The sequence below is a fragment of the Athene cunicularia genome (genome assembly GCF_003259725.1).
Source record: "Athene cunicularia isolate RWA chromosome 26 unlocalized genomic scaffold, athCun1 chr26_part1, whole genome shotgun sequence".
Taxonomy (NCBI): Eukaryota; Metazoa; Chordata; class Aves; order Strigiformes; family Strigidae; genus Athene; species Athene cunicularia.
The window spans coordinates 501,679-519,640 of record NW_020799136.1 but is presented as its reverse complement, the minus strand read 5'-3'; the positions used below and the strand labels follow the sequence as shown (position 1 = coordinate 519,640).

Here is a 17,962-nt window from a genome sequence, read left to right as displayed (position 1 = left end):
GGCTCTCTTCTCCTCTCTAGCCCCACCAGGTTTTACCCTGTGTCTCGCCGGGTGCCCGACTACTATTCCCCCTACTCGCCCCAGTACCCCGAGGACTACCAGTACTACCCACCCGGGGTGCGCCCCGACAGCATCTGCTCCATGCCCGCCTACGAGCGGGTGAGCCCGCCCTGGGCGCTGGAGGACAAGCGGCATTCCTTCCGCAACGGGGGCACCTACCAGCTCCGTGACTGGAAAGAGCACCCCGGGTTTGGCCGGCAAGACGTCCCGCTTTGGCTACCCGGTCCTGGGAGGCAACCGACCTACTTGGATGAGGTGGATGCAGCCTCGGGCTCTCTGCGACGAATGTCGCTGCAGCCCCGTTCCCGCTCCGTGCCCCGCTCGCCCAGCCAGGGCTCCTACACCCGGGCGCGGGTCTACTCCCCGGTGCGCTCGCCCAGCGCCCGCTTCGAGCGGTTGCCGCCCCGGGGGGATGAGATTTACGCCGACCCCGCCACCTTCATGATGAGGCGATCCATCAGTTCTCCAAAGGTAAATGCTCCGGCGGTGCCTGGGGTGCACAGGGTTGGAGGGGGCAGGGGTGTCAGGGGGTGTCTGGGGTGTCAGGGCAGGGATGCTGCGGCGTAGCTTGTCCCCTTGGCATGTACAGCCTGGCCTCAAAATGCCACCAAGTCCATGGTGTGCAGCAGCCGGTGGCTTTAGGTCCCCCTTTGCCATCCTGCAAAGCTGCCCAGGTCGTGGTTGTTCCCTCCTGGGTGCCAGGAGGCGCGGTGAGCGCTGCAGAGCAGGGTGGGTGTCCTGGGCTCGGCGGCAGGGTGGGGGGAGAGTCCAGCCCGTGGGAACACAAAGCGGCTGGGGTTCAGGCACTGACAGGTCTGGCAGCCCCCACCTTCCAGGGCTGGGACGGTCGGGGTGCTGCTTGCTTGGTGTTTGCACCCTCCCCCTGTGTCAGCATAACGGGGGGGGCCTGGGACCAGCCCTGGTACCGCCGTGTTACCCCCCGCCAGAGTCACCTGCCGAGGGCAAACAGTGCGAGAGCGGCTCCGGCCCCGGGGGGGCAGAAACCCCCTTTGGTGCTGTCGGAGCGTGGGCCGGGCAGGCTGTCTCCGTGGATAACTCGTGTCGGTCGTGGCACAGAAAAACCTGGTGCTGGGGGGTTTGGGGGAGCGGGTGCTGCCCCTCGTTGTGGGGTGCCTACACGTTGCTCAGGTTTTTAAGGTGACCCCAAGCAAGGGGGAGTGCTGGCAGGGCAGAGCAGATCCGTGCCAGGGTGCAGGATGGAACCTGCAAGGGGAAGCAGCTCACAGCAGGGCTTTTTTGGGCAGAAAGCGGTTAATATCTTCAGATTGGCTGGAGCCCAGGTTCAGGGTGAAGCGTGTGTGGATGGGACGGTCTTGGCAGCTGCGTTTTCTTGCTCAAACTTCCCCTGTTTTGCTGACACGCAGAAGTTCAGCAGCGTGCCGGGCTGTCGGCGTGTCGGCTTTGCGGGTGGCCGGGGACACTGGTGTCCTGGTGCCCGGCAGCTCTGGGAATGAGGGATGTCCCGGGGACGGGGTCCAAGCCCTCAATCTGTGGGTACACCTCGTCCTTTCTCCTGACACAGCTCCAGCAGCGAGGGACCCCAGGAACCGCCGTGTGAGCGCGTTCCCCAGCCGGAGCTGCGAGGTGCCAGGGTGCCCAGCAATACCGGCTCTGCGGGACGGGGCAGGGACGTGGCAAATGCTGCCAGTCGAGCCCGGTGGGAGCCCTGCCTCCCTCCTCCCGGTGCTGCCAGGGAGCCCTGCACCCCCCGGGGCAGCCGCCTTTGGCTATACCCCGGCATCACCGCAGCAGCACCAGGGTTGGGGCTGAGCTGGGCCTGATCCAGCCGCAACAGCTCGTGGTGGTGGGTCCTGGGCTGATGTTTCGTTCCGTGGTGCACAGCCCTGCGTGCCCAGGTGACGCTGACTCGAGGTGTTTTGGCAAATGGCTGTAAAATCAGCGAGGGAAGGGGAGGACGTGATGTTGGGGCCGTCGCTGCGGGCACAGCCCAGGATGGACCATTGCTGCCACTGCTTCTGCAGCGACTTCTGAGCGGGGTTTATGGTAATATCTGGGATGTGACCAGCAGAAGTAACAAGGGCTCAGCCACCAGAGACCTCATTTTGTCTCCGAGCAAGGCAATGGCTTTCTGGGAAAAAAACAACGAAATGTGCTGAGATCTGAAGCGTGGGGTTAGTGGGGTGCGGGGGATGCTCGGGGCAAGGCGCAGGCATGGGACGGGGGTTGGAGCAGCAAATGTGGTGCTGAAGACAACGGGTTTCTGCGGGGGGGACGGAGATAGGGGACACTAACCACCGCCCCACCACTGTCTCTCACAGCCACAATGAAAGGCGGAACACGTTCCTGCACCCAGTGACGGGACAGGTCCCTGAGGACAGCTCAAGGCTTGACTTGCAAAAGTATGTTGGCTCCCGACTCCCCTGGTTTTGGGGTCTGGGAGTGGGTGTGATGGGGCACCAAGGTTGGTTGGGGTGTAGGGGGCTGGTGTTGGGGGTGAGGATACCAGGGGCCAGCTCCTGCGGGGTGGTGAAATGCGGTTCTGCTGACTCAGCTCTCCTCCTGTGCCACAGACCGACCTTGGACATGTCAAGCAAAACGGGCAACAAGCGACCGGCGACCATCCCCAGTGAGCCCTCCAACCACGCCATGGTGTCGGAGGTGCCCCCGGAGCGCCCCGGAGGCCGGGTGGGTGCCCGGAGCCGTGCAGCACGACAGACAGCAGCACAGACGGGGTGTCAGGAGCCCCCCCGGGGACTGAGCGGCTCCTCTCCCCCTCTGCAGGCTTCACGCTCCTCCCGCAAGGGCATCGCCTTCGGGAAGCGCTCCAATTCCATGAAGAGGAACCCCAACGCCGCCGTGACTAAAAGCGGCTGGCTCTACAAACAGGTACCCGAGCCCCCACCGTGCCGGGTGCCCCCCCTGGGTCTGTGCCATCCCCTCCCCAGGTGGGTGCTGCTCTCACCACCCCTCTCTCGCAGGCCAGCTCGGGGGTGAAGCAGTGGAACAAGCGCTGGTTCGTGCTGGTGGATCGTTGCCTCTTCTACTACAAAGGTATGGCAGCGTGTGCCCACCCCGGGTGCCCCCCCAGCCACTCGTGCCCCCCCGCAGCAGGACCTGGTGGCCACCAGCCACAGCAGGACCCAGTGGCCACCAGCTGGGTGCCTCTGTGCAAACCTGGGCTGTTCCCAGGCTTGGAGCCTGTTTTGCCAGCGTGGGCAAAGGGGTCCGGAGGTGAGAGCCACGCCGGGGAGCGGTGGCCACGCACGGCACCCCTTTGTTTGCCACGCTGGGGACCCGAGGGGTTAACACAGGCGCCTTCCGCGGCTTCCCTGGCAGCTCTGCTGGGCTCAGCCCTGGCAGCGCAGCCGAGGGCGGGCATGAATAATTGAGCAGGCTGTTGTGCGAGCCCGGCAGAGCTGGCGAGCAACAGGCAGGCAGCGGTTTCCCACAGGTGCCCTGCCCGCCTGCCCACCCGCGGCACGGGGCCATGGCGTGTCCCCGCAGCACCTCGTGGGTCTTTGCTGGGGGGCAGTTGGGGCTCCCAGCCCCTCCGTGTGTGTAACCAACCCCCTGCCACGTTTGCCCACCAGACGAGAAGGAGGAGAGCATCCTGGGCAGCATCCCCCTCCTCAGCTTCCGCGTGGCCGCCGTGCAGCCCTCGGACAACATCAGCAGGAAGCACACGTTCAAGGTCAGTGCCTGGTTGTGCCAGGGCTCGGAGGGGACCGCGCGCTGGGACAGCACTGGGGTGGCCCCGCTGTTCCCTCCTTTTGCTTTCTTGGTGCGGAGCAAGCTGGGGAGAGGGGCGATGGCAGTAACCCCCCCACACCCCGGGGATACCCTGTGCTATGCACATGTGCCTTCTGCTGGGGAAACTGAGGCACACGTGGGGCAAAGCAGCATCTCCAAGGCCATCAGCTTCTGCCCCTTGGGGTGCGGTGCTGCCCCCCATCCCGGGGGGGGGTGCTGGGTGCAGGATGAGCAGCAGTGCTGCCCTCGCTGGCGGTGCTCTTGGCCCTCTCCCTGCCCCACTTTCCCCTCTGCATCGCTGATCCCGGCCAGCCTGTCCCCCCCCACCCCCGGCCGCTGCGGCACTTCTCGGCAGAACTCCCGGAGACAGAGAGAGAGAGGTGTCCCCAGCTCCAATTTTTTTTTTTTTTAAAGCCTGCTTTGACTGGCGTGCAGAGGAAAGAGAAATGTAATTGCAAAGGGGTAGCTCGGAACGAGTTGCTGCTCGTCAGCCTGCGCTGCCATGGGTATTGGAGAGGCGGAGGGCGGCTGCTGCAGCCGGGGCTGTCCCACACCTGCCCCCGGCACAGATCTTGTCTCTCCCTCGCTCAGAGCAGGGGCTGAGCTTCCCTGGCACCGCACGGCACTTGTTGGCACCACCGGGCACCTTTGGCTTCACCAACACAACTGCGTGTGCTGCCCATGGTCTCTTTAGCACTCGCTTGCCAAGGGACCGATGCACGGGCTGGCTTCTACTCCTGTACATGGTGCCAAAAACCAGCGTTCACCTTCCTCAGGAGCCCAGGGTCCCTGCAGGGCACTGCGAGGAGTTTTTCCATTCTTAAGGGATGGATTTTTATAGCTGCCACCCTTAAACTTGCGTTTAAGCCACCAGCTGCTTTCGGGGTGAGCGTTGGCAAGCGGCAGCGCCAACCAGGAGCCACACGTGGGCTCTCCTGCAGCCAACGGGGTGTCTCCACAAGCGAGAGCAGAGAAGTGGCTTGGAGATGCCCAAATGTCTCTCTCAGCTTGTGGCACTGGTGGGGAAGGAGCCTTGCAAAGCTGCTGCCCGCAAACCGAGCTCTGCCGGTGCGGGCCTGCCCTCCCATCGGCACACGAGGGTTTGGGGGGATGGTTTTGTTCAGAGAAGGGTAAAAAGAGTCCTGATGGCCAGGAGAGGTCTGTGCTGCAGCGCCCGCGCCCCCGCCCTGCTGCAGCTTGACCCCGTGTCTGTGTTTCCTCCTCTCTCCGCGGGCGAGGATCCCCGGACAGGAGGTTTCTCTTCGTGCCCATCCGCCACGCCAGCACCCAGCCACCACCTAGGTAGTACCTTCTTGTGTTTCTGATGCATGCGGATGGGTGAGGGACCCCCAGGCTTGCCGGCATGCTCCGCGCACCCTGCTCGCACTAATCCGGGGGATGAATCTCTTTGGTTTGGTCTTTTGCTCTGGCTGTGGAGCTTTTAGAGGCAGGAGGTGACCCCGCGGCTGGGCACGGTGGCTGCATGCTCTGGGGAAGGGGAAGATGGAAACCCAAGGGAGGGTTTTAACCAGATGTCGATTTTTTTTTTTTTTTTTAATTTTATTTTTTTAGTACATTGAGCCCTGAAAATCTTTCCGGGAGAAAAACTTCCTGCTTTCTCCCTTTTCTTCCTCCTCACCATGTCCCATCCCTTTCCACAGAGGGGGAAGGTGGAAGTTTGAAAAGGCCCTAAATAGCCAGACCTATTTCCAGGTGGAGAATGAGCACTGACATCTTGGACCAAAAGCGAACCTTTTTCCCCAAAAATGTTGTCTGGGCCAAGAAGCCACCTTCCCCCTAACCTTGCATGGATATATTGCTCCCTCCGGCGCTGCCGCTCTCGCTGGGACGTGAGGACCCTTCAACCGGCCCCGTGCGCCCCGTGGGGACCCGCTTGATGCTGGGATGCAGCAGCCTCTGCGCTGGGGTCCTGGGGAGGGCTGGTCCTGAGCATCACTGGGGGTGACCACGGGGCACTTGTGGCTCTGGGGGATCCCCTGTAAGGGGACAAGGGCTGGCGCTGGCTCTGCCTGCAGAGCCTTCCTCCTGCTCGGTGCCCTCTGAGGATGCACGTGGCCACGAGCCTTGGGCAGCGGGGAAGGACCGTGTCTGGCTTCTCCTGAGGCAGCAGGCTCTTGTGCCAGGGTGGAAATGGAGCTCTCACCCTCCTGTGTGTCTCTTTCCCCTCTTCTCTGCCTCCCTGCAGGTGACGGTGTGCTGGGTGGAGGAGATGCCGGCGAGTAACGAGCAGTCCCTGTCTCCCCAGGCCGAGCACGCTGGCATCCGGACCTACTTCTTCAGCGCCGAGAACACGGAGGAGCAGGAATCCTGGATCCAAGCCATGGGCGAAGCTGCCCGGGTGCAGATCCCCCCGACCCAGAGGTCAGTGCCCGCCGTCTCCCCATGACTCTTGGAGATGGGGCGGAGGAGATGTGCATCGTGGGGAAGGTCCCTCTGGAGAGTGGATTTGGGGGAGCATTGGCCCCCCAAGGCTGAGGGTGGGACAGGACGTTACCAGCCACCCCAGGGGCATTGCAAAGGGAAGGTGTAACCCTCCCCTCCTGTCTTGGCACCTCCCCAGGCACGAGAAGCCAGACTCTGAAAACATCCCCCCCAGCAAACACCACCACCACCACCACTGCAACACCACCCACCGCGAGCACCCCAAAGCTGACCCAGACGCCAAGACCCGGGGCGAAGGCGACGGCCGTGGCTCGGAGAAGATCGAGAGGAAGTCAGAGAGGATGGAGAGCAAGAAGGAGCCCTTGGCCAAAGTCAACGGCATTGCCGGGCAGGAGATGCCCTCAGAACCTGGAAGTCCTTACCCCGAGGCACCCCGGGTACCGGCAAGCGTGGAGCGGCCGCCGCAGCCCAACGGCTGGCCCTACTCCTCGCCCAGCCGCCCCGGCAGCACCGCGTACCCCCCGCCCGACGGGGAGAGCGTGGCCCAGCGCCGGGGCTTTGCCCCCCGCACCAACCCCGAGAAGATCGCCCAGCGCAAGAGCTCGATGACGCAGCTGCAGCAGTGGGTGAACTCGCGCCGGGGGGCCGTGCCCCCCGAGGAGCTGCGGAGGTGAGGGCTGCGGGGGGCTGGCCAGGGGTAGAGAGGGGTCCTGCTCCTTTTCTCCTGCTGCCCCTCAGGTGATTCTCGAGGAATGTTTTTCCCCTTCCCATCTACTTTCTCCCCTCCTGGGGTCAGAAAATCTTCTTTCTCTGCTGTCCACATCTGCCAGCTCTGAGCTGTGTGTAGGACACCCGAAAAAGCTGAACAGGATGAATTTTGGAGGGGAGGCCACCCTGGGGTCCCTGGGAGGAGGGGATGCCAGGAGGAGAGGCCACCCTGAGGTCCCTGGGAGGATGGTTGCCAGCCAGCTTTCCAGATGCTGGTGTCAGGGCTACCTGCTCTAAGCCTGTCCTTGCCCACCGGCCCCCCCGGATGCAGAGCAAGGGGCTGGGGCACTGCCTGGCCACCAGCCTGGCTCTCACGGCTCTCTTCTCCTCTCTAGCCCCACCAGGTTTTACCCTGTGTCTCGCCGGGTGCCCGACTACTATTCCCCCTACTCGCCCCAGTACCCCGAGGACTACCAGTACTACCCACCCGGGGTGCGCCCCGACAGCATCTGCTCCATGCCCGCCTACGAGCGGGTGAGCCCGCCCTGGGCGCTGGAGGACAAGCGGCATTCCTTCCGCAACGGGGGCACCTACCAGCTCCGTGACTGGAAAGAGCACCCCGGGTTTGGCCGGCAAGACGTCCCGCTTTGGCTACCCGGTCCTGGGAGGCAACCGACCTACTTGGATGAGGTGGATGCAGCCTCGGGCTCTCTGCGACGAATGTCGCTGCAGCCCCGTTCCCGCTCCGTGCCCCGCTCGCCCAGCCAGGGCTCCTACACCCGGGCGCGGGTCTACTCCCCGGTGCGCTCGCCCAGCGCCCGCTTCGAGCGGTTGCCGCCCCGGGGGGATGAGATTTACGCCGACCCCGCCACCTTCATGATGAGGCGATCCATCAGTTCTCCAAAGGTAAATGCTCCGGCGGTGCCTGGGGTGCACAGGGTTGGAGGGGGCAGGGGTGTCAGGGGGTGTCTGGGGTGTCAGGGCAGGGATGCTGCGGCGTAGCTTGTCCCCTTGGCATGTACAGCCTGGCCTCAAAATGCCACCAAGTCCATGGTGTGCAGCAGCCGGTGGCTTTAGGTCCCCCTTTGCCATCCTGCAAAGCTGCCCAGGTCGTGGTTGTTCCCTCCTGGGTGCCAGGAGCTCAGAGAGGTGGGGCAGGAGGGGAATGGGGTGCTCGGGGCTGCCACGAGTGATGTGCTCCCAAGCAGGGAGCGCTGGTGTCCCTGTCTCACTACTGCGTGCCCCAAAAAACAGGCCTGACCCTGCTGCGGGGCTGGGGGCTGCCCTTGCCTCACACACCTCTCATGTGTCTCTGGTTTTGGGGTGGGGGGGCTCCTTCTCTTCTCAGTACGACTACCTGGGTGACAGACGGCCCATGCCTGCGGGAATGTATCCGTACCACTACCCGGCATCCCCCAACGTCCACGACAAAATGGTACGTACGCTGCTGGCACCAGGGGGGTGAGCCCCAGCGGACTGGGGTGCACAGAGCCCCCCAGGAAGGTGGATCAGCTCGGGGGCTTTTTGCTCGGACAGCCGAGGAGGAACCGCTCCAGGGGCAGCTTTGGGGGTCAGAGTTGGGCTGCTATGGGGCAGGTCGGTGTCTCTGGTCCCTCCCAGCTGTGCCCAAAGGAAAAAACCCTCACGGCAAGGCCCCCAGTTCCTGTCCTGCAGCCCCCAGGTCACGGGGGCACTGGGACACCCTTGGACCCTTGTATGCCCCGTGATGCTGGGCTGGGCTTGTCCCCCTGCAGGGTGGTCCCAGGCTGAGGCTGGCACCCTGCACCTCTCCCCCTCTTGCTTTCCTCACTTCTGGCTACAGCTGCTGCTTTTTCCTGCGTTGTGTTTCCCCTTGGAGCGCTGAGGGGGCTGAGACCCCGGCAAAGCACGGTCCCCAAAGTGCGGGGCAGGACCGGCTGCTGGAGGAGGGACAAGCACCAGTTACCATAAAGCACCCATGCTGCCATCCATCCTTGCTAGCCGGAGACGCGGGAAAAGGGCCGTCACCTCTTCTGAGGCACCGGGAGCCGGGAGGGAGAGCCGGGAGCAGAGCGGGTCTCCCGCGGGGCACATCCACGGCAGCTCTCCCGGCTGGGCCAGGGAGGCTCCTCGCTTCCCCGGCCGAGAGGTCTTCGCATTTCCGTAGCCCTCACCTAACCGCTTTGCTTCTTCTTTTATATGTTCTGTGTGTTCGTTTCTTGCCGCATGCCTGCTGGCTCCTGGTAGGATGAACTTTTAGACCTTCAGTTGCAAAGAAACCTAGAGTATTTGGACCAGCAGGTAGGCAGAGCTGGCTGCAAGCCTCACACTGCTTACGTCCCCGTGTGCCCTGTCCCCAGCAGCATCCCCTCCCCTCCCAGCGCAGCATCTCTTCCCCTAACAGCCATCCTCATCCTTCTTGGCATTAAAGCAGCACGAGTTGGCTTTGATTTGCTTCTTCCATCCGTCCCTTCTGTAGGGTCGCTCATTGCTTGGCAGAAAAATCCCCCCAATGGCGCCTTCTGTGTGGTGTGCTGGAGCCGGTGGGGGGGGTCTTGGGGGGAGCTGGGGCAGCTTCCCATGTATCCGGGCCCTTGGGGAGCTGCCCTTGGGGTGCAGGGGAGGCAGCCGGCTCTGAAACCCTCCCCAGCTTGGTCTCGGGGCAGCATGGGACACCGGTGCGTGGTGCCAGCGTGGCTGTGCTGGACGTTGTGTCCCCACACTGGGAATTGGTGCGAGCCGGGTCCCAGGGCTGGTGCCCCCCACATTGCAGGGGGTGACTGGGTGAGCCGTGGGGAGCCGGATGGGTGCGAGGTGGTTTTGGTGACACGCTGACCCTGTTCCTCCTCAAAGGCGAGAGGCTTGATGCAGGGTGGGGGTGAGGCACCCACCAGGACTGATACTGAAAGAGCAGCTCTCAGGTTTTTGCATGTCACGGGGTTTTTCGGAGGAAAGTTGTGAACTGGTTTCATCCCAGGAGCAGGGTGGGGGCAATCCAGCTCGGGGAGAGCTGCAGGACCGGTGGGGTGGGAACCGCAGGCACCACCTGAAGTCAAAGCCGAGGACAGGAGCTGTCGGCCAGTGCTGCAACCCCAGGCGCTTGCCTGCAAAAGCCAGGCTTGCACTGAGGGAGCTGCTCCAGAGACAATCTCATTAGTCTGCAAATCTCCATCGATGCAGTAATCGCCAAGATCTGTGTCTGCCTTGGAGCTGAGCCAAGGACAGGCAGGAGCTCTCGCTGCAATAAAAGCTCTCTGGATTATTTCACAGCCATCGGCAGCCATGTGTGCTCTCCGAGGCTCTTTAAAACACTCCCTAAAAAGGCTTTGCATCTGCTCCTCCTCTCCTGCTGACCTCTGGAGAGACTAATTCGGAGCAACGCTGTCAAGTATCTCTTTTGAAACAACTTGCTGCTTTACTTTCTCTCTCCTTGCTTGTCCAGTTGCGGGGACGGCTCACTTGGCCGCACCCCACCTCGCTGACCCAGTCAGGGATGGGTCCCTGGGTTGTGCTCAAACTGCCCTCACCCCTTGGACCTCGAGGGTCCTGGCCGTGGGGTACGAGGGGCTTCCCTTGCATCGTCCGTTTTGGGCTGCAGGATCCTGCAGGCGAAGGCAGCGGCAAAGCTCCGGTGCTGCTGATTTGAGCGGCTCCATCGTGCAGCACCGAGGGACCCCGCGGCCGTCGCTGGCTGCGCGCCCCGGCAGCGCACGGAGAGCAGCAGAACCCCCTCTGGGTTGCAGGGGGTGAACAGGCCGCAGGGTTGGGGTCTGTCCTGCTCCCCTGGAGGCTCTCTGGGGAGGCACAGCCATGGTGAACGCCGTCGCATCCTTGCCCTGCCCAGCAGCGTGGCCGTGATGTGCCATGTCCCCAGGAGCACCCCGCTGCCACCCGGCTCTGCTGCTCAAGGCTGCTGGCCTGGACAGGGGGGGATGCTGCTGTCCCCAACCCCAGGCATCAGTCACCTCTCGCTATTCCCAGAGCTCATCTGCGCCCCGAGCGGGGCCATCCCATCCCCAGCTCTGCAGCGAGGGCAGGACACTGAGCTTTTTGTCAACACCAGGAGCGGGACCCGTCTGTCTGTCTGCTGGGACCACACTGTGCTGCAGCCGGGAGCGTCTCTGTGCAAGCTTGTGTCTGTGTGTGCAGTTTGCTGCTGCCCAGCTCCAAGCTGGCTCGATTTTATCCGTGTTTTCCCCTCAACAAAGTTTCCAGGGCATGCCACCAGCCCAGGATGCTCCTGAGTGCACAAAACGGAGCAGCAGCAGCCTGGGGCAGCCGTCCCCACATGGCTCAAGCACCTGGGACATCTCTTGGAGGTGGCTTCTTGCAGCCCGATGCCCTGGGGGCTCCTGGACTGAGCCTCCTCGCTGCTCCGACGGCACCTGAGCACCGCGGCACGCGAGCACGTCTCCGCTGACCTCTGAACTTTTCCTTCCCTGTCTGCCGCAGATGAGCGAGAGCGAAACCCTGATCAGTATGGTGAACAGGATGGTGGAGACCTCCTCCCCTAGGGCTCAGCTCTACATGCAAGTAAGCCTCCGGCCACCGAGCCGTGCATGGCTCATGCATGGCAGCCACACCAGCCACCCCACGCTCCATCCCCGAGGTCACCTCCTGCCATTTCCACTCATGCAGACTCCAGCATCCATGAGGCTCTGGCACATCACGCTCTTGGGGACCTGCTAGTTCATCCCAGGCTTTGCTAATCCATCCATGAGCCATTAAAACCCAGTAAATCCTTGTGCTGAGAGCATGAGGTGGGGACGCCGCGATCCTGGCCTCTCATCCTCGTTTGGGCTGGACTCGGGTGTTTTGCTCACCCTCTGTTTGCTGTCGCGCGTTGATGAGACAAGGAGAAGGTGTGGGATGACTTAAAGACAGGAATCCAGCCCAAGGCGCTTAAACTCCCGTAGCAAGGAGAGGAAACAGCCTTTTACTTTACCCCGCAAAAGCAGTGGGATGTCCCTGCTGATGTTGGGCTGCAGCTCCAAGCGTGGGCAGATCCTGAGAACGTGTCTCCGGGTCACTGCGACCCACAGCCCCTTGTGCCGCCAGCCCAGAGGGGTCACAGGGCCCCATCGTGCTGCCCAGGGCATCTCCTGGCTGTGCAGCGTGCAGCGGCCGGGCGATCTCTGGGGTTGGCGCCTGTTTCCATCCTGCTGCAAACAGGGCACGGGAACATGCTGGAGGGTGAAGCTGGAGCTGCCGAGATGCTCTGGCTGGCCGGGCTCCTTGCCTGGAGGCAGCAGCACCCCCATCTGCCAGGCTCTGCCTGCAGCGCTGGGCATTTCCCAGGTTCAGGTCTATTTGCATTGTCCTGGAGTTTTGAATGGCTCTAAAGTAGCGTCTTGCTTTCTAGCAATAATGATCCCCTCCTTCCTATCTGATGTCTTTCATCTCGAGTTCTTGGAGGCATTTAATTGTTGAGGTCCCATTAGTAATTTAGATTTCCAGGAAAGGAAAATGACTCACAGAGAAGCCGGATGGTAAACAGGCCCTGATGCAGCTGCTGATTTATAGGTGTTTCCACTCTGCAAAGTGGGATTACAGCTTAATCTTTCTGCCTTTGTTTCCCCGCCTGTGAAATGGTGGCAGTTGTACACCAGGCAGTTAATGATTCACGAGGCTTCTCTTTAACTCAGCTCTTGGCGTTCTGCGGAGGGGTTGTCTCTGGCTCATTCCCATGCCTCACCCGGCCGATGGGCACCGGGGGCTGGGAACGGGGAGGGAGGTTGTGCCTTCACCCGAGCCGGAGCGAGAGCTCCAGCACCGACATCCCGCGCCACCGGCAGCACCCGCTGCCTCCCAACCAGTGCTGGTGTCTGCCCGGGTTCTTGGAGCACCCACTGCCTCCGGAGACTCGGCTCTCGGCTCTCTTTTCCCACTCACGGCGATGGGGGAGAGGGGCTGGGAGCTGCCTCGCCTTCCCCAGGGCTTCCCGGAGCGGGGCTCACCTCACGCTCTGCTTCCAGGTGACGCCCTTCCCGGAGGCCTACAGGGAGACGCTGCATGCCTACAAGATAAGCGAGCAAGACACCGATGTAAGAGCAAACGTCCATCCTGCATGTCCCCCCTCTGCCCCGTGCTGTTGTCCCTGTCCCCCACCTCAGATCTCTTATCCCCACGGAGAGAGCTGTGCCATGTGCTCCCGGAGTGGGAGCTGGTGCTGCCCCAAGCGCGGTGTGTGCTGCTCGGGGGCTAAATCCTCTGCTGAGCTTAAGCTGCTTGGTCTTGCCCCATGTCCAGATTTGGCTGGTGTCACGTTGGCCGAGGCTGAAGTCCCTGCAATGAGAGCAGCGGGCTGGAAACCCTCCCTGGGACCATCAAACCGACCCCCTGGGCCATGTCCCAGCTGCATCTCGTGTCTCCCAGGGGCTTGGCCCTGGCTGAGCACCGAGACATTTGCACGGGTGTGTGGACACCCCGTGGCTGGGCTCTCATCCTCTCCTCCCTTTCTCTTTTCCTCCTGGGGTCAGAAGCTGCTGGGGAAGCTCTGTGAGCAGAACAAGGTGCTGCGGGAGCAGGAGAGGCTGGTGCAGCAGCTCCGAGCAGAGAAGGTACGTGGTGAGCAGCTCGAGCGGCCGTCCAGGGATGAACCCAGCTGCATGGTGATGGCCGTGCCCAGCCAGCACCTTTGTGGCGAGGAAGTGACATGTCCTGCTCTCTTGGGGACAGCTCAGTGGGGACGTTTCTGAGCTGGGGGAGATGCTCTGGCCATGCCACAGTCCCAGGACTCCCCGTGTGTTAATGGCCTGTTAAGGAGAGGGACTGTAGCACCTGCACCAGCCAGGCTCTCACAACTGCATCTCCCTCCCACCCCCCATCCCCCCAGGAGAGCCTGGAGAGTGCCCTGATGGGGACGCACCAGGAGCTGGAGATGTTTGGGAGCCAGCCTGCCTACCCGGAGAAGCTGCTGCACAAGAAGGAGTCTCTCCAGAACCAGCTCATCAACATCCGCGTGGAGCTGTCGCAGGCCAGCACGGTAACGGGCTCCCCTCCGCCCCAAGCCCTGCTGTGGGACTGTCTCCCCCACCTACTGCGATCTCTTTTTTTCCCTTCCTGTTCAAAAAAAAATCCCTTCCTGTTCAAAAAAAAAAAACAAAAAAAAAGACCAAGAAGGGAAATCCCCTCAGCTGGCTGGGGTCCCAGAGGAGCCCAAGTCCTTCTCAGGGGGTACAAAGAATTAACCCTCGTGGTGCTGCGCTGGCAGGCGTGTCCTGAGCCATCTCAGCTCCTGCTTCCACCTCGGGCTCCCTGGCACCACTGTGCCACCGGCACTGCCATGGGCACAGCCTGCCTGGGGCACGGCACAGCTGGTACCCCCCAGCTGCCAGCCCCGCCACGGCTCAGGGCGGGTTGTGTTGTGTGCAGCATCCTCATCCACTGCACGGGCCGTGGCTGCTGCCAGCTGGGGGAAAAAACCTGCCAAAGACCCCCTAACCCACCCACCTTTCCCCGCTCCCCAGGCCTTGGCGAATAGCACCGCTGAGTATGAGAGCCTGGAGAGCGAAGTGTCTGCCCTGCACGACGACCTTTGGGAGCAGCTGAACCTGGACATCCAGGTGAGTGGGACCCCCCCCAGTCCCAGACTCCCCCCGCCATTCCCAGGGTCCCCCCGCTGACCCCGTAGAGGTGGAAGCTCCCTGTTTCCTTCAGAATCTGCTCCCCGCAAAGAGCTGGTCTGCATGTGGCTGCTCCATGCTCAGCCCTCGGTGTCCAGCTTTGGCCACGGGTACGGGCAGAGGGGCTGAGGAACCGTGGGCACCTGGGTGCCATCGAGGGGCTGCATCCCAGCACTCCCCATGCTGCTGGGGCTCCATCAGCTCCCCCCAGCCCGTGGTGGGTGCCCAGGGGAGCGGAACGATGGCTCCTGGCAGGAGACAAGTCGTGGGTGCGATGGCTCAGATCCCCCCGGGCTGTGTCTGCCTCAGCTGAACGTCCGCGGGTCCCACGGCTCAGGGCTGGGGTGCAGCGGGGCTGGCAGCAGTGGGAGCCACTCTGACCGCTGCCTTTTCTCCCCTCCAGAATGAAATGCTCAACCGGCAGATCCAGAAGGAGATCTGGAGGATCCAAGACGTGATGGAGGGGTTGAGGAAGAACAACCCATCCCGCGGCACGGACACTGCCAAGCACAGAGGTGAGCAGGATCCATCCTTGCCCTTGCACAGCACAAACCCCAGCGTGCCATGAGGACATCCCTGGTGCCTGTGCTGCTGCGAGGCAGATGGCAGCACCCGCTCGCAGAGGCAGAGCCTCCGATGCTCACACTTACTTCTGCTTCTCTCCACAGTGGCCATCGGCCCCTCGGGGACGTACAGCTCTAACAGCCCCGCCAGCCCCCTGAGCTCGGCCAGCCTCACCAGTCCCCTCAGCCCCTTCTCCCTCGTCTCCGGCTCCCAGGGTTCTCCCACCAAGCCAGGACCCGGTGAGGTGAGTGAGCTGGGGGGTCCCTAGGGAGCCCTTTGTCACCAGCAGGTCCCCAGCCTGGCCTGAGCCCTCGCTCTCAGGGGACGGGTGGGCACCAGGCACAGAGTGCGCCTGGGTTTCCCTCGTGGCTTTGCCTGGGGGCACCGTTTTGGCCACGTCCAGCACTGTGGGGCTCTGCAAAGCCAACCTGGAGCACCACAGGGCCCTGCAAAGCCAGTCCCCTGGTGACGTCTGGGTTCATGGTCCTTACAGGGTTGCAAGCTGGGCTTTGGAGCCTTTGGGCTCCTGCATCAAGCAGCCCCGACGGCTCAGCTCCAGCCTCTGGCTTCAGGACCAGCTCCTGCTGCCACCACAGTCCCCTTTTGCTTGGGGTCCGGCAGTGCTGGGCTTGCCTTGGTCCACATGAAGTTTGGGGTGGAATGTGGGGGACTCCCCACTCCCACCTGGCTGCGCAGAGGTGATACCAATGTCTCCTGGGGGCTGCCAGCCCCAAGCTCAGGAGCCCCCCAGCTTGGTTAGCCCCCTGAGCCCTGCTTGGCCCTACTGCCCTGGGGACATGCAGCAGTGAGGGCAGCGCAGGAGGTGGAAAGCGCTGTCCCCCTCTGCATGGGGACACGGAGGCCATGGAGCCCCGGGGAGCGGTGGCCGGCTGCTCTCCCTCCTCCTTTCCTTGACTCGACACTTCCACTGTGTGTTACCTCGATCTTTTTCTAACTGTCTCTTCCTTCCCGGCTCTCAGTGTCTCTGCTCTCATGCCTCACGCTCCTCTCCACCCCAGGAACCAGGCCCGCCTCGACCTCCCCTCCCCAAGTCCTACGTACCCTTGGAGTCTCCTCCGAGTGTTCCTCCGCTCCCCGGCGAGAGCCGGCTCTGGCCGTACCCCACCTCCCCTTCCTGGCAGCGAGGCGGCGAGGCGAAGAGGGGACAGGTACCGAACCTCTCCAGAGCAGCCCTGCAGCAGCAGCCCCGTCCTCTTCCTCCCCGAGACATCAACTGGCAAGGGCTGGGATGAGGCAGGCAATGGGGCTACCCACCCTCTGCCCTGGCAGTGGGGACAGGGACAGCGTGGAGGTGGCACTTGGCTAGGGGACAGCAGCGTGTGGCTAGTAACTGCCCTCTCCAAGGGTGATGTCCCCCCCAGCGGCCTTGCCGTGGTCCTCTTGTCCCTGCCAGGTCCCCTGCGCCCACCTGCAGCACCCGCTGCGCTCGCTCCGGACAGGGAGTGGCTCCTCTTGGGCAGTCCCCAAAGCAGCTGCAGCCCCTGGTATCAGCCCCTCTGCTTTCCTCTGCCTCTCTCACTGTCTTTCCGCGGCGCCGCTCCCCGCCGTGCAGCTCTGCTGATGGGGGTGACACCCCCGCCCCCAACTCCTGCCCACCCGGGACAAACCCAGGTTTGGGAATTCCTGGTAATGCCCCAGCCGTGCTCCCTGGCCGGGGGAAAGGAGCAGGTTTGGACACCAGGAGACACCAGTGTCCTTGCAGTGGGGGGGTCAGGATGTGTGCACATGGGGGCTGGCACCACGAAGCAGCGGCGGTGCTGAGTTGGGGAGGGTTACAGACCCCTCTGCCAGTGCGTGTGGCATCTGCAGCAGCTGCGCAGGGTAGCCAGGCTGTGGCTGCGTGCTGATCCATGGGGTGTAAGGGCTGTGGGGACGCCTGATCTCCATAAAGAGCACAGGGTGGTCAAGGGGGGCACGTTGGGCTCCTCAGCTGGTTGCCGTAGCCCTCCGTTGCACCAGCACTACTGCAGCAGTGTCTGGGCACTGGCAGGCTGCGCCCAGGGGATGCAAGAAGGGAAGGACCCCAAAAATGTCCCCTTTGCTTGCTCTCTGCTGCTGCACAGTGTCTGCTCCTGTGGGACCCCATCCCCTCCCGTGGGCACAGGATGTTGCTGGAACTGAGCCCAGGGCCAGGGTGTCCCCATCCCGGTGCCACCTCTGAGCCGTGGCAGGGTCATGACCCCTGAGGGAACCTCTTCCCACGGGGACAGTGATCGGGAGGTGCCCAGTCCCGACGGGCTGGGACATCGCGGGGGTGAGAGCTGCAGAGCCCTGCCAGCCCCTCCCCACACACTTTTGGGGTGCGCTGGTACCGCCTGGCTGGTGTCTGTGTGTCCGTCCGCCCCCCTGGAGTGTGTCTACAGGCTGTGTGTCACCCCGTGGCTGCGGAGAGCAGCGGGTCTGTCCCCAGACAGAGCTTGGCCCCCCAGGCAGGACGAGGCCTCACCGGGGACCTGCTTCCCTCCCGCAGCCCAAGCCGAGCTTCGAGCAGAGCAAGAAAGAGACGCAGTGGTCGTCCCCCCCCGGGCCCCCAGCTGAGGGGCTCCCACAGAGCCGGCAGGAGCAGGAGGCAGAGAAGCAAGCGGCTCTCAACAAGGGTACGGCACCGGGATCGCGGGTCCCGCTCCGGTGGGCTCCCCATGCTCGCCAGGAGCACCCAGGGTCTTGCTGGGACCCTGCCCGTAGCCCCCGGGGGGGTTCAGCCTGGTGTTTGGATTTACTCCGCAGTGGGCATCGTGCCCCCGAGGACCAAGTCTCCGGCGGAGGAGGAGGTGGTGCCGGTGGCCGGCGTGGCAAGGAGGAGCGCCGGTGGCATGGCCAACGGGCTCGGCTCTCGGGTAGGGCTTGAATTGGGGGGTGGGGGCCAGGGG

At 63.2% G+C, this 17,962-nt stretch overlaps 2 protein-coding genes across 14 annotated transcripts in view; both read left to right on the top strand.

Moving 5' to 3' along the window:
- LOC113488784 (pleckstrin homology domain-containing family A member 6-like) overlaps positions 1–743 on the top strand; it is a 26,476-nt gene extending 25,733 nt beyond the window's left edge. The window contains exon 4 of the mRNA XM_026864098.1: positions 21–743. Coding sequence (XP_026719899.1) covers positions 21–627 — 607 coding nt within the window. The 3' untranslated portion in view covers positions 628–743. The remainder of the gene's footprint in view (positions 1–20) is intronic.
- The window catches only part of PLEKHA6 (pleckstrin homology domain containing A6), a 34,646-nt gene that overhangs the window by 13,058 nt on the left and 3,626 nt on the right, over positions 1–17,962 (top strand). For 3 of the 13 annotated variants that reach the window (XM_026864128.1, XM_026864127.1, XM_026864124.1), the window contains 19 exons: positions 2,361–2,441; positions 2,613–2,928; positions 3,021–3,093; positions 3,633–3,733; positions 5,999–6,174; positions 6,374–6,865; positions 7,299–7,809; positions 8,252–8,338; positions 9,130–9,183; positions 11,335–11,415; positions 12,858–12,926; positions 13,362–13,442; positions 13,718–13,867; positions 14,352–14,447; positions 14,911–15,022; positions 15,176–15,315; positions 16,091–16,240; positions 17,563–17,689; positions 17,820–17,929. In XM_026864128.1, the coding sequence (XP_026719929.1) occupies positions 2,626–2,928; positions 3,021–3,093; positions 3,633–3,733; positions 5,999–6,174; positions 6,374–6,865; positions 7,299–7,809; positions 8,252–8,338; positions 9,130–9,183; positions 11,335–11,415; positions 12,858–12,926; positions 13,362–13,442; positions 13,718–13,867; positions 14,352–14,447; positions 14,911–15,022; positions 15,176–15,315; positions 16,091–16,240; positions 17,563–17,689; positions 17,820–17,929 (2,913 nt within the window). In that variant the 5' untranslated portion in view covers positions 2,361–2,441; positions 2,613–2,625. Of the gene's footprint in view, positions 1–2,360; positions 2,442–2,612; positions 2,929–3,020; positions 3,094–3,632; positions 3,734–4,216; positions 5,095–5,998; positions 6,175–6,373; positions 6,866–7,298; positions 7,810–8,251; positions 8,339–9,129; positions 9,184–11,334; positions 11,416–12,857; positions 12,927–13,361; positions 13,443–13,717; positions 13,868–14,351; positions 14,448–14,910; positions 15,023–15,175; positions 15,316–16,090; positions 16,241–17,562; positions 17,690–17,819; positions 17,930–17,962 lie in introns of those variants that run through there. The other 10 variants (XM_026864133.1, XM_026864126.1, XM_026864123.1 and 7 more) reach the window with 10 other exon arrangements.